The sequence below is a fragment of the Mercenaria mercenaria genome, chromosome 9 (assembly GCF_021730395.1).
Source record: "Mercenaria mercenaria strain notata chromosome 9, MADL_Memer_1, whole genome shotgun sequence".
In the NCBI taxonomy this organism is placed as follows: domain Eukaryota; kingdom Metazoa; phylum Mollusca; class Bivalvia; order Venerida; family Veneridae; genus Mercenaria; species Mercenaria mercenaria.
Window position 1 is genome coordinate 24,244,257 of NC_069369.1, and position 18,347 is coordinate 24,262,603.

An 18,347-nucleotide genomic window follows, 5' to 3' on the forward strand; every position below is an offset into this window, starting at 1 on the left:
CCTAGCTTTAATGATCTTTGGCTTATATTTTACTTCAAATAATCTGTCTAGCTGTCCTATCTTCATGTTGTTTTCTTTGTTTTAATAGACTGCGTCTTGGTACATAAATGAAAATCTGTAGGGTGCCTGTGTTGTAATTTAATAAAGATGTAAGTCTGAACTGCAGACATTTCTTCCACCTCCAGGATTGTTTTCCCATTACATAGTAATTCAGTGATCAATAGCCTCTGTAGAAAATATAGTTAAAATGGAAAGTGTCATTTCAGTTGTTGAGAACCTGTATTTCTTGATACTGACATACATAATTCCAATTATTTTATAACATGATAAACTTATGTATGAATTATTTCTGATAATGACCCCCTCAGTGTACAAAATACCACATCATGTTGAACAGTTTGCACTTAGGATTTGAAAAATATTGCAAAAATAATTTTTGAACAGTTGCTGACAAAAGCCATGCATGAAAAAAGTTATTGATCAGTTACTGATCATACCCATGCATAAAATTAGGTTGCTGACCTATTGCTGAAAATAGCGATGCATAAAAAGCTACTGACCAATTTCTGAAAATAGGTGTGCATAGAATACATTCCTGACCAGTTACTGTAAAAGGCAAAGCATAATGTGAGTTACTGACCAGTTCTTGAAAGTAGCCCTGCATAGATAGCTATTCAAACTGGCTGATGAACATTTGTATATCTATGCCCCCCTTCAAAGGAGGGGTATATTGTTTTGCAGATGTTGGTCGGTTAGTATGTCGGTCGGTCCGTAGACCAATCCATTTCCAGATTATATCTCAAGAACACTCATGAAAGTTGATAGGGAGATTGACCAGCAGATGACCCCTATTGATTTTGATGTCAGTAGGTCAAAGGTCAAGGTCACAGTGACCCGGAACAGTTAAATGGTTTCCAGATGACAACTCAAGAACACTTAGGTCTAGGATCATGAAAATTGATAGGGTGATTGGTCTAGACCAGCAGATGACCCCTATTGATTTTGAGGTCAGTAGGTCTAAGGTCAAGGTCACAGTGACTCGGAACAGTTAAACCGTTTCTGTATGATTACTCGAGAACACTTGGATCAAGAAACACGAAACTTAATAGGGAGGTAGGTCAAGACCAGCATATGACCCCTTTTGATTTTGAGGTTAGTAGATTCAAGGTCAAGGTCACAGAGATCCAGAAGAGTTAAACGATTTTCATTATTGAAATAATTAACTTGATTTTGTATTTGCCAAAAGGAATTCTTTCAACATCTGAAGAAAAACTATATAATGACTTATTGTGTATTTATTTTACATGATTGTTTCCTATTCTGTTGCAATTACAAAGAACTTTTTCTTTGTATTATCATAAAATTAAAGTTCTTTTGTAAATGAGAACATTGCATTTTTTGCTGATTGTTCTTTTGTTGAAAGGCCAATTGTAATTGAAATTAATTGTTGAAAATTATTATTGGAGAAAAGAATAAAGCCTAAATATTTTCAAAAACGAATGTTAATAGTACAATCGATTTTAGTTTACTACAATTACAAAATAAGAAAATGTGAGGTGTTCAATGCAGCTATTCATTGTGAATTATGAAGCCTCATGTGTACATACAGCTTGTATTTAAACAGTTACAAACAGTCAAAACATTGAAAACTTTTAAACACTACATTTGCACTTGTTTAAAGATAATGGAAGGCTTGATTAGCAGATTTTTGTGAGTTTTTCTGTGCAGTGTAATACAAAACTGAACAGATTTGCATTTTTACTGTAACATTTGAAGCATCACATGGAGATGGAAAGTTACAAAAGTTTTCAATATTTTCAGGAGATGGAGGTGGAACTGGAGAAACTGAACAAACAACTGTCTGACCAGGTGTAAGTGATTTCATAGAATTTCTATAGTTTGGATATATGAAGATACTGATTGGATCATTGGTTATAGTGATGTTTATGATGGTCATGGTTGTGCCTGTTATGTAACCAATGATGATTTTCTAAGACTAAATTGATGATTATCATTATCATGATGATGAAGTTGATCCATCCAAGGATAGAAGTGTAGATGATTCTACATTATTTAGGAGTCTTAATTGATTGAGATGGCGATAAAAGTGATTTACATAAGCATCATCCACCTTATGACAAATATGTTTATGATGATGATGAGGATGATGTCAATGGTTTGGTCAGTTGAAAATGTCTATCATGAAAATTTGTAGAGGTTGAATTTTATTAAAAGTATTGCCTTTTTAAACGATTATTGCACAGATATAAATATATATCTACAAAATGATACATTATCAGTGTAGTTAATTTTATATTTTACAGCAATGAAATCCAGGAGAAGAGAACTGATGAGAACTTTGAAGACAATTTTCCACCAAGCAAAAAGGCTCAAGCACTTAGAGAAGTTCTGGAACAAGAGTATATGGATAATCTCCCACCAAACATAAATGACATGTGGACAAGATTTAAAGAACGAAAGGAGCAGTCAGTGTCTGAGAGCAGCTTGAATAGCACTCGTCTTGATGCTTTGTCTGGACTTTTACAGAACCCAACTCATCATGACGTCAATTCTTTCGTCAGAGAGAAGAAGGAACTGACTGAAAAGCATAAAATGGAAGAAAGAGAAAAAGGTGAGAAATTCCATGAAGAAAAATTGAAAGAAAAGGAATTGGAGAGGAAAGCCGCAGCAGAGAAAGCTGCACAGCTTCGAAATTTCAGAAGACAAGAAATGAAGAACAGACATGGATTGAGTGAAGAGGAAAGTAATGGAAGTTATTCTGAAATTCTAATAGAGAACGAGAGAAAAAGAGAAGAAAGGAGAAAGAAAGATGAAACCAGGAGAGAAAGAAGAGAAAGAAAGGAGGGTAGAGCAAAGTCGCCAAGTAAAAAGGTATCTGAACCAAGTGTGGAGGAAAGAAGGAAAGATAGAAGTAGAAAAACTAAAGACGAAGGGTCTGTGACTGATATAAGAGCAAGAAATGGTTCGAACAGACATAGTGACACTATGGATACCCTGTTTTCCATACCGGAAGATGCTAGTTTTGAACAGTCTCCAACTAAAGCTGAATCACAGATGAGATCAAGGCAAAGGAGACAAAGGCATGTTATAGATCCATTAATGAAAAAACTACGGGACAAAATAAAAATGCAAAGAGACAAAATCGATAAAGAGAGAAGAAAAGAACTTCAGCGTGTTGAGAAACTTAAGAAATTGGAAATGCTTTTAAATGCCAAGACAAAAGGAAAACTTTCTGACAAAGCAATTGATGTTGAGCTATGTGATGTATCCTCAACAACAAGTGTAAGTCGCACAGAAAGCTCAAGGATGTCTGATTCAACTTTAGCGGGATTATCAACTGCGGTTGAGTCAGACGTCTCGTCACATGGGTCTACTACTTTGAAAGACAGTACAATAGACAGTGCTATTAAATTACAGGTTAAAAGATACCCTGCTGAGGAATATAGAAAAACTCATTATGTTGACTCTGATACACCAGAATCCTCTGACTTTAGTAATATTGTTGTAGAAAGAGTACCTGAAAGGAAGTCTGAAAGAAAGAATAAGGAAAGGAAGTCATCATCTAAAGGGAAGAAAACTAAAGTTGATGAATTTGGTAATAAAATCAGGAAAGAGAAGAAAGACAAGAGAAGAAAAGATGTATTTGGAGTTGAATTTACAGAGAAAGATATTGCAAAACAGATTAAAAGATATGAGAATTATATGACACCAGAAAGAGAGAGGTTGATGAGAGTTGAGAATTATTTATCACCACAAAGACAAGGTCGTATGCGAGATGCAAGCACAATGTATCCCTCTCCTGTGACGGTTAGTCCGCCATCTAGAAGGAGAAGGAGAGAAGTATTAATGAAATCAGAAGCTATCCAAACAAGCCCAGCATTAAGATCTTCCAGTCCGTCACATGCTTATGATGAAGTTCCCGTTGCACCTGTGCCTTATATGTCCCGGAAGAGTGGTAAAACGTCCAGGCGGCGAACTTCACCTTCACCAACAAGATCTGCTCAAACGTCCTTTTCAGCTTCCCCACCAAGAAAAACTTCAAGATCACCATCTGCAAGAAAAACATCAACATCTCCTGCTTCTAGAAGACGATTTAGTCCACCAATCACAAGGAGACAGGCACAGTCTCCGATATGGAAGCCTGAGTCAGAAACTACACCTCCACACAATAGCATGTTTACCCCAGAGGGTGACGAAAATACTGCTCCAGACACTAAACAAAAGAGAGAAGGTATAAATATGTACAACTTTTTCTTTATGATAACATTTTAAAAGCATTTACATAAATTTGCGTAATTAAAAACATAAAATTAATAGTACAAACCTAGCATCACTTTTGTCGCAAAATACAATTTAGTTGCCTTGTAAGAGTTGACTTTTTCAATTGCTTGGTAGAATGTTCTACACATGGATCACTTATGTTTGTGATACATCGTTTTAACTTCATTTATTTTATTCTTCATATTAAATTGTGGCAGGCTGTCTGAGGAATATTTTTATACCTTTTTAAAGTAAAAAAAAGCTTGTTTCTTTTCTATATTTTACATCAGTTGATATTCAATACATTAAGCACTTCAAGATCATTTTGAAGATAGTTTATATATGTGTTTATATAATGTACAATTACTTTCAGCTGAAAGCTGGTTCATTCCCATGAAACCCTCTCAGCCATGGAGACAACCTTTGAAGGAGCGTCAGGCTTTCTCAGTGAGGCAAGAGGCTTGGGAACCTAAATCTGTGTCACAGTCTACATGGAAAGATATTATCCATGGTGATATCCTTAAAGACAAAGGTGATCCAAATGATATCTCCAGGGATACTAAATTTGACCTTGACCCTGAAGGTCAGCCAGTTGGTGAAGATGAAACATTTACAGATTCAGAGGAAGAGGCTGACATTAGTAGATCAAAGCCACTCTCTAAAATGTCATTGCAGGTGAGATATATGTCACGACTACACAACTTTTATGAAATTATATCAATGTATACATCACTTGAAATTTGAATTGGAGATAAGTGTTTAGATTTCAAAAGTATATTTATCAGATGTACATGTATTGGTGAAAAAAAATGATACTGGTAATAACGTTATACCATTATAATGATAATGTAAAATTTTGTACTATTTATCATTTTGAATCTTGATATTCCAGTCTTTCCAAATATAGTCAAACTTACAAAATGATTCATTTTTAGCTCCACTATTCGGAGAATAGGGGGGCTATACTACTCGCCCCGGCGTTGGCATCGGCATGACCCTTCTTTGTTAAAGTATTTCGGCAACCTTTGTTTTTCTGTCATATCTTTGTTACTATTGCTTATATCTTACTGTAACTTCACATAAACATTGTCCAGTATACAAACAATATATGTGTAGGGGCTGAGCCCATTATACCTAAGGTCAAGGTCACCAAGCTGTTATACTTAGGTTATTTTTAAGGTTATAAAGTTTTTCGGCAACCTTTGTTTTTCTGTCATATCTTTGTTAATATTGCTTATATCTTACTGTAACTTCACATAAACATTGCCCAGTATGCAAACAAAGTATGTACAGAGACTGGGCCCATTTTATCCAAGGTCATGGTCACCAAGGTCTTATACTTAAGTTGGAAATTAAACAAGTGGTCTTCAGAACCAGGTTGCCTCTGTTTATGGGTCATGGTGAGCCCTGGTTAGACTTACTTTCAAATGTTTACTTAAAACCAACTTGTGTAACAAATACCTTTCTTGTTACAGGAAGCATTTCAAGCAAGGAGAGGGAATATAATTTCACGGTTAAGGGAGAGACAAAAGCGACTGAATCTTGCTGCTGAACAGAGGAAGATGGAAGTTTTCCTGCAGATGGAGAGGGACAGACTCTTCCAAGAGGAGAGAAAGAAAGAAGCTAACCCAGATGCTCACCCTTATAGTGGTAAACTATTGCTGCCTTACACTTACACTTTTGTATACTATAAAATCTTTTGGTTTAAAAATAAGAATAAAAGGAATTGTATTTTTTTGGGGGGTGTGGGGTGGTGGGTGGGGAGTGGATTGAATGCAATTGATCGGAATCACTGAAGATCCACAAAACTTATCCCCATACAAATATTAATGAGTTCAGTATTCCACTGTTTTTCAAAGATATAAATGTACTGGAGGAGTTGACTTTCACAGAAATTGATATATCATTTTATGGTAGGCCTCTAACTTTATATTTGGTCATGCTTGGTATGTATTTTGAGATGGGAGAATCCTTTAGATAGAAGTTACATGATTCAAGCATCGCAGCCTGTAAGGGTATTGGCAGAAGAACATGACTGCCTATTTGAAAATTAGCTCTAAGATCATGATAAAACTGAGTTTTGAGACCAGTCTCATGATAAGTCATTGTCATTGGTCAGTGTCAATATTTTGCTTGGAAGCTATTTTCTTGCATACCAGACTGGGATTTCTTGTGATTTTACCGCTGCTGGAAACTCCATCTTACACCCAAAGGTGTAAGATTACTCTCGTGCTGTAAATGATGTATTATGAACTACATCTGCGTTGTAGATTTGTGTAGTGATAATTGTGTTTTACATAAAACAGGATAAAAATCAAATACCTTGATAGTTTCTCTTCGTTCCTTATAACATATTTCTTGATTCAAAAAGTTCATGTATCGAAAAAAACATATCATTTCACTGCAGATGATGAAACAAAACCAGAACTATTACATTGTTTTTGACTTTATAACATCATGACGTACTTCCTATTTACGGACGTAAAGTTCCCACACTTTATTAATACGCTACTATAAGAAAAAAGTCATTAGTTTGAATTTATTTTTACTATTATTTGTTGAATATGGTATGCAAGAAAAAGATTCAATCACTGATGGTAGATACAGATGGAAATATCTGGCTCTCATGTAACTGTTTAAGTGGTAACTCAGCAGAGCCTCTTTACCTCCAAAACAGTTACCCTAGAGCCGGATATTTCCATCTGCACCTACCACCAGTGAAAGATTCTTATATAAGTTAAACATCTAGTAACCTGGAGTATTAAGAGAAAATGATGTGGAGATAAGATGATGAAGAATGGTTTCAGATGATATGAGAAATGTTTTAGAAAACTCAAGTTTACACCTGTCAACTTGACTAAAACAATAAAACTTGCATTTGATATATAGAGACAATGTATGACAGAATGTTTTGTACATTTATTTGATGTAATTGTTTTTACTTTCCAGATAATCTTCACAAGCCAACTAGAAGGGTCATCTCCAAGGAAGAAATGAAAGAAATGACAAAAAAGTAAGACAGTTTACATTTGTAGCTATTTAATTATGTCTCCCCCAGGAGACATATTGTTTTTGCCCTGTCCGTCCGTCCGTGTGTCCGTCCGTCCGTACGTCACACTTCATTTCCGAGCAATAACTGGAGAACCATTTGACCTAGAACCTTCAACCTTTATAGGGTTGTAGGGCTGCTGGAGTAGACGACCCCTATTGTTTTTGGGGTCACTCTGTCAAAGGTCAAGGTCACATGGGCCTGAACATTGAAAACCATTTCCGATCAATAACTAGAGAACCACTTGACCCAGAATGTTGAAACTTCATAGGATGATTGGTCATGAAGAGTAGATGACCCCTATTGATTTTGGGGTCACTCCGTCAAAGGTCAAGGTCACAGGGGCCTGAACATTGAAAACCATTTCCGATCAATAACTAGAGAACCACTTGACCCAGAATGTTGAAACTTCATAGGATGATTGGTCATGAAGAGTAGATGACCCCTAACGATTTTGGGGTCACTCCATCAAAGGTCAAGGTCATAGGGGCCTGAACATTGAAAACCATTTCCGATCAATAACTAGAGAACCACTTGACCCAGAATGTTGAAACTTCATAGGATGATTGGTCATGAAGAGTAGATGACCCCTATTGATTTTGGGGTCACTACGTCAAAGGTCAAGGTCACAGGGGCCTGAACATGGAAAACCATTTCTGATCAATAACTGGAGAACCACTTGACCGAGAATGTTGAATTTTTATAGGATGATTGTACATGCGAAGTAGATGACCCCTATCGATTTTGGGGTCACTCCACTAAAGGTCAAGGTCACAGGGGCCTGAACATTGAAAACTATTTCCGGTCAGTAACTTGAGAACCACTTGACCCAGAGTGTTGAAACTTAATAGGATGATTGGTCATGCAGAGTAGATGACCCCTAACGATTTTGGGGTCACTCTGTGAAAGGTCAAGGCCACAGGGGCCTGAACATTAAAAACCATTTCCGGTCAGTAACTTGAGAACCACTTGACCCAGAATGATGAAACTTCATAGGATGATTAGTCATGCAGAGTAGATGACCCCTAACGATTTTGGGGTCACTCTGTTAAAGGTCAAGGCCACAGGGGCCTGAACATGGAAAACCATTTTCAATCAATAACTTGACAACCTCTCAACCCAGAATGTTGAAACTTCATAGGATGATTGGTCATACAGAGTAAATGACCCCTATTGTTTTTGGGGTCACTCCATTAAAGGTCAAGGTCACAGGGGTCTGAACATTGATAACCAGTTCCGATCAATAACTTGAGAACCACTTGACCCAGAATGTTGAAACTTCATAGAATGATTGAACATGCAGAGTAGATGACCCCTATTGATTTTGGATTCAGTCAATTAAAGGTCAAGGTCACAGTGGCCTGTTCATGTAAAATCATTTTTTGGAAATAACTTGAGAACCACTTGACCTACAATGTTGAAACTTAATAGGATGATTGGACATGCAGAGTAGATGATCCCTATTTATTTTGAGGTCACTTGATCAAAGGTCAAGGTCACAGGAGGCTGAACAGTGACTTAAGAACCACTAGGCCAAGAGTGATGAAATTTAGCGGGATGACTGGACATGCCAAGTAGATGATCCCTATTGCAGCCAACCATCAGTGTCTCTTTCACTTTCGCTCCTGACCCCTATTGACTTCTTGCCTATAGGACTTTGCATTTGGGGAGACATGCGCTTTTTTACAAAAGCATTTTCTAGTTTAAAATTATGTTTAAAATAGTTAAAGGTGCATATGTAAGATATAATAAGTCTTTGGCAAGTATGTATGAATTTTTCATTGACCTGATTTGTTAATGCCCTAAGTCAAACAGAATCAGATTAGGTGTGATGGTTAACAACCTGTTGACATATACAAGCAACAAACTGTTTACATAGCCAAGAAATTCTAACTTTAAGGTATTTAACCTGCATGTCATTTTGCTTAAAGGTAGATACTGTAAAACCTTCTTGAGCTTTAATGTTTAGGTGCCAGATGAGTTTTGCTTAGTTTGAAGTCTTGGCACACAGCTTTATGATAAACTTTATTTGCTGATGTTTAAACCCGTTTTCACTTCAAGGGCGAAGAGCCATATATCACTGTCTAAACTTGGTATGTGTCATCATTCACTTAAAATTGATAAGAAACCTTGGTTTTACCATGTTAAAATTGCCCAACTATCTCGGTTTAGCACTAGATTATGAATTGAGAGATCTAGAGGCCCTGAACAAGGTGAAAGATCTCAATAATGATTTTGGCAGAAGACAACATGTTGAACGTCATTCCTTCACCACTTCTTTTTCAAGTGGAGAAGTTCTCAATTACTTGTAGAAACCAAGTATGCACTGGATCAGAAAGCAGGAAAATTGGTTTAGATTATCTGATTACCTATGAATAAGTGGAATATTCTTGTAACGACAATCAAGAATTTCCATGCGATATTTTATCCTCATTTGTTTTGGCATCTTTAGGAGATGACTGTTGGTCTGAAGAGTTATTAGCAGTAACTACAGTAGAATACTGAATTGAATATGGAGAAAACAAAATCAAATGCATGTTGTTGGTTGTCACTATGGATCCACTACCTAACCCTTAACTTGCTAAATTTCTAAAATGGACTGTAAAATGGACTGGTCCATTATTCAATTTGGGCATTACCATTTATTATTCGAAGGGGATTTTACTGAAAATTTACTGACTGAATAGCGAACAGTGCAGACTATGCACATATTTGCAGGCTGATCTTAGTCTGCACTGGTTGCAAAGGCAGAATCACTTGCGGCCAGCAGGCTAAAGGTTAAAATATATGAGTGAAGTAGACGTATGGCTGGTTATATACAGTAGTTTGTTGAATTAAATAACTAAGACTTGATGTTTCATTTTCAGGCGTTACAAAAAGCTGCCAGAGGTGATAGAACAGCAAAAAATGAAGAAGAGACAAGATGAATATTCTCTCAACAGAGTAAAGGCTAGGTTATTTAATAGGGTATGTAAAGAATTTGTCCGGATTACACTGAGTGTAGCTCTGAATTAATCTAACGTTAGTTGTCCATGGAATCAAGTTATGACTTTACCTTTTTAAGGCTCAGTGATGTAGTTGTAGAGTGGCATGACTCCTGATCTGAGGTCACAAGTTTCAGTCCCAGTCAGGACAGATTTCCCCGAGTCCCAAGTGTTTGTTTTTGAGGCCTTTGTGTATGTTGGACTTTGGTTAATTGTATACGGTTGACTCATTTTCTTTTGTATTTTCATTCTAAAATCAAATTTATTCCTTGTATTTAGGCATAAAATCAGAAGGTGGATAATAAACTGGGATTGGAAATAGCTGTCTTTTTAAGAAAATATGATTTCTGTGTAAAGAAAGTTCTGTATGAAAGTTAAGACTGCACAAATAATTACACACAGAAATACTTCAAAATGGAAAGAAAGAAGTTGAGTTCACCATGCATCTAAGAGATATATTGAGGAAAAAAAAACCTTTGATAGTTTTAGTTCTTTTTGTTTTAACTGATACTTCCTTGATAATACAATTTGCTTTGTTAAAAAATTCATTTTAGTTGTAGCTTATTGTTATATTTATCAGTCAGAAAAATATTAGAACCAAACCTGTTCTACTTCAATTGATGTAGCCCATCCGCTTAGCTCAGTAGGGAAGGCACAGATCGAGTTCGATCCCCAGGCGGGGCGTATGGGCTCTGTGACAGTTTGATAAAGGACATGGTGTCTGATATCATTCGTCCCCCACCTCTGATTCATGTGGGGAAATTGGTAGTTACTTGCAGAGAACAGGTTTGCACTGGTACAGAATCCAGGAACACTGGTTAGGTTAATTTCCCACCATTCCATTACTGAAACAAAATAAACAAAAGATCAAATGATATATTTGAAATTAACGACCCCTACTCCATTGTGCATCATCCTTAAGATTAAGGCAAATTCCATCCAAAAATAAAAAAAATATTTTTGTAACAAGTAGCTTGTGTGTGGTTAAATTGTACATTATTACCCATATTTTGATGATTTAGCATTAATTTGGGTATACATTTTGTTAAAAAGAAATATTCAAAGAAACATTTTTCAATATTATGGATATCCTGAAAAAAAAACACTCATACATCCTGAAGTTTTTGTCTGAATATTGTTTCTACTAGGCAGAACAAAAGGAAATATTATAGGACATTTTTATGCTGACGATGTAGAAGGCATGTGAGTAAATATGAATGTATCATCCCTAATTGATTTTGACAATTGTATTGCTTTTTTCTATTTTCAGAAAATACAAAAGAAGATTTTAGTGAAAGCAGAGAAGTGGGGAAGATAAACATTATGGAGGAGAATTTACTAAATAGATTGATTTTGTGATTAGTGTCAGAGTCCATCTCAGCCAGTTTACCATAAATAGATAGATGCCTCTTGTTAGATGGATTATGATCAAACAATTTTTAATGGAAAAAAGTAAACAAACAGACCTGAAATATACAGATGTCAGCAAAAAATATTGGTAGTCTATGATCAAATGTTTGTTTATAGCTAAAACTGATAGCTTCTGATAGATCTTGCCTCTAGTGTAAATTTACAGGGAGTTAATTAGAAATTAATTAACTGTTGATGTTTTGTTGAAATGAATGTGTAAATTGAAGCTTCCAGTACTTCAAGGAGATAATCTATATTGAAGTTTACTTAGACTAAATCTGCTGCTCTAATCCATATATAATGTTAGTTTTGAAAAGTAAAGAAATCAATATATAGGACTTTATGTTTTCTTTGTATTGAAGCGACTGTGAAAAGCATTTAAATTATATTTTAATTTTCTGAGCTTGCAGTTCATATTGCAGTTATGAGAAAAAAAATTGAATCCAGATTGTGAAGAAATTTTCAGTTTTATTTGGATGTTTAGGTTTTTTCATTTCATGGATTCATCAATTAGTGAAAAGGTGTCTACAATGAAAAATTATTATTAAACAGTATACTGTAAACATGTTAACTATTATTTTACTTTGATGGTGCTGTTATATTTTGGTTGTAAACTGTGTATTCTCAGGCAAAAGTCTACTCTGTTTGTATGTGTAAAAAGCTGCAAAAGATCTCCCTAAAATGTTATTTGTAATACAGGTTTCGATAGGAAAGGGCAGCAGACAAGCACCCAGGTAAAAGTGTCTGTCTGTGTAAATGCTCTCATTGCTGTCAACGAAAGATGTAAAATGTCATCGGTCTCCAGGTTAGCTCAGTATGTAGGGGCCTTTGGAACAAGAGGTTGTCAGTTTTGATTTCCAGGCATGTCCGTTCTTCAAGATGATTTAACAAAGTGTCTGGTGTCATTCTTCCTCCATCCCTGACTGATAGGAGAAGTTGTCAGTTAATTATAGAGTCACTGTGCTCAGTAGAAATATTGTTGTTGAAAAGCAGCATTAAACTCAGTCAAACAAACAAAATGTTGTTTTACATCCAGAATAATGGCCACAGCATTGTTGAAAATTATTATTAAATTGAGTGCAAAGAAATAAATTTATATTTGCAATGTAAAAATACAAAAGAACTGTAACATCAAATGAAGTTGAGAGACATTCATTTGGTAGCTGTGTTTAAATGCCTTTGTTATAGTGTTTGTTTTATCTAGGCTTTACTTAATGAATATTCATAAACCAAATTTTGAATAATGATTGTACTTACATTAGCTAATTAAGATTAAAAGTAAACAATATAACAGTCAGACTTCTTCATGCATTTACATTTGTAGAAGACGTTTAAAGTTTCAAAACAAAAGAGAATTTGTTTATGACTTTGTTTACTATAATAATCTATCTTTATGTTGATGAAAATCTGTGATATTAAATTTATGTGTTGTTTTTTATGTCTGTCTCGTTGCTTAGTTTATTGTGTACCAAAGGTGTCCATTGATATTTTTGTGCATTGTGTACTTAGATATTGGTTTAATGTTTTATATGACAAAATAATGTATAGGATTTCTTTGCATTTGATATTCTTGAAAATTCTCCCAGGGTGGAGAATTAGCCTAAGGAGAGAGGTAGAGAGAAGATATTCAGGAGAATTTGTCCTCTGAGAGAAGATTGTGAAATCAGATTTTTTTTAAAAAAGCTGATCTTTTGTAAATCTTACCTTCTTGGAATCTAAGAAGTCATAACAAATGATCACCATTTGCATATTGATAACTCCAGAAGGTATGTTTAATTAATAAGCAACCTAATATACTGGTACGATTTAAATGGGATTTATGGACCATGCGGCTATGAATAATTTAGCCTGGTAATGAAACTTAGTTTGATATGTGCTAGTTTTTGGACATTATTATTTTTCAGTTTTGTTGATTTATAGGTTAGCCCTTATAATGCTGGACAGGACTGATTCTGCCTTTGCGACCAGTGCAGATCATGATCAGCGTACACATCCGTGCAGTCTGATCATGATCTGCACTGTTCGCCATTCAGTCAGTATGTATTTGGTATGCACCCCTTTTAACAGTTAATGGTACTGTCCAAACTGAAAGATGGACAAGTTCATTACAGAAATTTAGCAGGATAAAGGTTAGATATGCATTTCTTAGCTGTAAATGTATAGATACATCATGTGTGGATTTATATTCTAATTCAGCTGTGAGTGTATTAATAAATACGTTGTGTAGATTGTAGACAAGTGTAATAATTTATTTGTAAAGACGTGTATATTTAAGTAATAAAACAATATATTAAAGTTTATATGTTTTCTTCTTATTTGATGCAAAGTGAAATTTGCTAATAAAGCTATTTTGGATTATTAAAGGGACTAACCCACACATTTTAGGCAAAAATAATTTATCCCCAAAATCCTTAAGAAAGTGAGTACTCTGAAAGTGACTAGTGGTACAAACTTACTGAAATAAGATTTTGCAAGATATTTTTTATAAATAACCTAAAATATTGTGCAGAAGATAGTAAACCATTGCAACGCTTTTAAAATGATGCAGAAAATTCTCATTCTTGCATTTTACCAATATCTAACTTATTTTCACCCACTTTATAATTCTTCAGTGTCAAGTATACAATGTATGCCAAACTTGGTGGAAAAGAACATGTTGAAAATGTTCACCCAAACTGTGGGCGAGTAACTTTAACATCTCTTAAGTGATGACTTGTGTGGCGTTTTCGGCAGACGACACATCTGGGGTATGTTGACAGTCGTCTGTCTGTATGATATAAACATCGGACTGGTGTGTGGTTATGTCTACATAGATAAGAATAATTGAGCCGCGCCATGAGAAAACCAACATAGTGGCTTTGCGACCAGCATGGATCTAGACCAGCCTGCGCATCCGCGCAGTCTGGTCAGGATCCATGCTGTTCGCTTTTAAAGCCTATTGGAATTGGAGAAACTGTTAGCGAACAGCATGGATCCTGACCAGACTGCGCGGATGCGCAGGCTGGTCTGGATCCATGCTGGTCGCAAAGCCACTATGTTGGTTTTCTCATGGCACGGCTCAATTAGTCTGTGAGAAAATATTTGTATGTCCGTTCATCACTCTGTCACTTCGCCAGTGTCTGCTGCTCTTTTTGCAAACACCCAAATAATGTTTAATACCCATTAAGTATGTCAAATCAAGAATTCTTTGTCCTCCGACATGTCTATATGTAGTATAACTTTCCTGATGCACTTTCATAAAATTCCTAGCCCCATGTGGTTCTGGGACGATCTGTGTATGAAAAGAATTGGAACCACTGTCTTACCCTTGCATGATCGTAACAGGCGACTAATAGGGTCTTAACACTTGGTTTTGCTGTAACTCTGTGATTCCAGCAGGTATGCAAATTTTGATTCCATACCTCATGTTTTTATTTGATGTAAATGAGATGTGGAATCAAAATTTGTAGTCCTGTTTGGCGCCATATAACCTATACTGTGTTGGTGCGCCATAAAACCCAAATCAAATCCTAAAATTCCACTCCATTATTCCATTTACTTCTCCAATATTGGTGTCGTTTTATACTGGCTCTAAGTTTTCAGCTGGCAAATGTATTGATTATATACTTCAAGACATGAACATCGAATCTCAAAATTCAGTAATTCGATTATTCAGCATGTTAGGTTTCTCGTTAAACGAATGGCGGAGTATTTTAGCGGTCATCAAAAATTATGTATTTGGCGTCCTTTTGACCTTTTCTTGAACTGTTCTAACTGATGAAAACTGCTAAAAAATTTTCAGTTTGTGTAAATCTTTGCTTTGAAAGCACCCCAACTGTCACTAAGGCGTTATAAAGTCAGACTTGCTGACAGATCATTTGTTCAGTGTTGAACACATCAGTCGACAAATAGTTTCTTCAGTAATTACAACACTGCTTCTGATAATGAACCATATAGCAAGACGTACTGTAAGTAATTCAGTGGCTGCTGGTAAATAAATCGAATACTTGCATATATACACGGTTTTGAATGATAATTGTATTATTTACAAGAATGTTTTGAAAGTTTGCATTAAAAATAACAATGTTTTGAACCTTGACACCCCGAGCACTTAGAGTAAAATACGTATAATAGTCATATACACACTTATACACATGTAAGAATGTAATAACTAAACTCTAAACTTTACTACTTGAATAATAACTACTTTTCAAAAAATAACAAAACATCACCGGAGTAGCTAAACTTGATTTAATGCAGACAAAATAACGTTTTATTGTGATATACATGTATTAATGTTTTGAGATACGTGCAAAACAGCATGACAGTTACTTCGATGTAACTTTGTTTTGTTCTACCAATTAGGCAAGGGGGCCTCCGTGGCCGAATGGTTAAGGTCGCTGTCTCCCCACCGATGTTCGAGCATCACTCAAGGCGTTGAATTCTTCGTGTGAGGAAGCCATCGAGCTGGCTTACGGAAGGTCAGTGGTTCTACTCAAGTGACCGCCCGTGATGAAATGATCCACGGAGGGGCACCTGGGGTCTTCCTCCACCATTAAAGCTGGAAAGTCGGCGTATGACCTATAATTGAGTCGATGTGACGTTTAACCCATCAAAACAAAAACAAACAAAAAATGGCAACCATACGCAACACACTACACTTTTCTATGCTTACCTGAATAGCATAAAATCTGGGACAACTTGTAGTTTTTACAATATTTTGCTCGTCTGATTTTTGAAAAAAAATCTACGAGGTATTGTCGTCACTTGATCGTCAGCGTTGGCGTCGGCGTTTGTTAAAATTTTTGTTTAGGTCCGCCTTTTCTAAAAAAAACTATAAAGAGTTGCAGCTTTGAAACTATCATCATTAGTTGACTATGTAGGCCAAGAACCGTAACTCTAACCTGCATTTTGTCAGAATTACTGCCCTTTTTGTACTGGTGCTCTTGTTTTAGATATAGATACATGTTCGTCATTAAAAGACCTAGCATAAAAAGACCACACAAATCTGTATTAAATGTTTAGAGTGACCCACTTTCAAACAGTTTAGAAACACACAATGTCTTGGTACCACCTCAGTGCTATATACTGTTGCTATATATAGTTCTCATATTTTCGAGATTTCTTGTGCAGTATCATTCACAAAATATACCGTTACGACTACATTGCTCTGCTCTTCTGCCATAACACCGAAGTACCTGATCATCAAAATACTATAAGCATCTTATTCCAAAAATGGTGTGCTTACATCATTAAATTAATTAAAATTATAGCATCAGCCTTGTTAGCTAGTTCACATGCTAACACATGCACTCTGCAGGATATAGTAAAGACTGAGACTAAACCCGTAATAAAATTACAACAGCATCCAGCATAAATGGTGCTCTTATTGTTTATATTGTAACGTGTAAACAAACATAGTAATAAATCGCCTTGAAATTAAAAATGAAGGGTTTCCAAGGCCGAGAGGCGAATTACTTGCCTCCGCTGTGGGCTCAAAACCTTTGTTGGGGTGTAGAATTCTGTCACGTGAGAAAGCCATGGCATCAAGCTGGGTTACGTAAGGCCGGTGATTCTACCTAGGGGCCGGAGGGACACCTAGGGTCTTTCCCAACTACGAACAACTTGGAAGTCGCATTGTGACCTATAATTGTGTCGATGTAACGTTAAATTCTTCAAAAAACATAAGGTAAATGGGCCAATATTACAGCGTATTCTAAAGTCATGGTTGGTAAATCCGGCTTTCACTAAAATTGCATGAACATTAAGAAATTCATGGACGGATAATAAAATTGCATAGTTTTTATGGGGTGATGATATGGACATTTTAAACAACAATAGGTACATATAGGAGCTTCGCAACGTCTAAAATGATGACTTTTTTGTCAGTTGCGGAATTAAAGTGTATAAACCTGAATATATTTATTAGAGCTTGAACATAATAGTTAAACGAATTCTACGACAGCTGAAGATAAAAAAAAACGTGCAAAAATGAAAATGTCATAGTACAAAATTAACAAGGGGTGTAAATATGAACTACCGCGGGCTTAAAAAATTAGAATCTGTTCGAATAAGCGCCTGGTCAATATGTACGTGAAGCATTGGGTATGATGGTACGACGCCGAAGCGCGAACGAACGGTGAGGATTACCAAAATGTAAAACGAGAAAATAGTTCTATAATATCAATACGGAGTTATTGTCACATTTTTGCAATCATACTTCTGCGCTTCGCCATTGTACATTCGTGCTTTGTATTAATCATACATTTACGATTCGCCAGACTTCGACCTGAATATAGTATTTTCCCCTCGCCCATGTACCTCAAAGAGGCGTTTCAACATCGTATTATCTCCATCGTGCCTTCTCCCTGATCTTTGCCTTGCCGTGTACGATGGCGAAGCGCAAATGAAATACCAATAAAAAGAACCGTTTTGGAGACTTTATGGTAAATTGCAGATTCACATGAACCATCTTTAATTATTCATTACATGCACGTTGCATTTATAAATTATTCATCTGACGAGTGCTATATAGTGACTATTGTATCATAATATATAATGCATCATTCAAGAGAACTTACGTATATCTTTCCATAAATAAATATTAAAAAAAAATAAGATTAATTGTTGTTAACACTTACTAC

General features: G+C 35.7%; 1 protein-coding gene across 9 annotated transcripts in view; it reads left to right on the top strand.

Moving 5' to 3' along the window:
- Window positions 1-14,024, top strand: part of LOC123546728 (uncharacterized) — a 41,535-nt gene extending 27,511 nt beyond the window's left edge. For all 9 annotated transcript variants that reach the window (XM_053551038.1, XM_053551039.1, XM_053551040.1 and 6 more), the window contains 7 exons: window positions 1,822-1,871; window positions 2,325-4,252; window positions 4,655-4,956; window positions 5,757-5,931; window positions 7,231-7,294; window positions 10,198-10,297; window positions 11,585-14,024. In XM_053551038.1, coding sequence (XP_053407013.1) covers window positions 1,822-1,871; window positions 2,325-4,252; window positions 4,655-4,956; window positions 5,757-5,931; window positions 7,231-7,294; window positions 10,198-10,297; window positions 11,585-11,632 — 2,667 coding nt within the window. In that variant the 3' untranslated portion in view covers window positions 11,633-14,024. The remainder of the gene's footprint in view (window positions 1-1,821; window positions 1,872-2,324; window positions 4,253-4,654; window positions 4,957-5,756; window positions 5,932-7,230; window positions 7,295-10,197; window positions 10,298-11,584) is intronic.
- The last annotated feature ends 4,323 nt before the right edge of the window (window positions 14,025-18,347 follow it).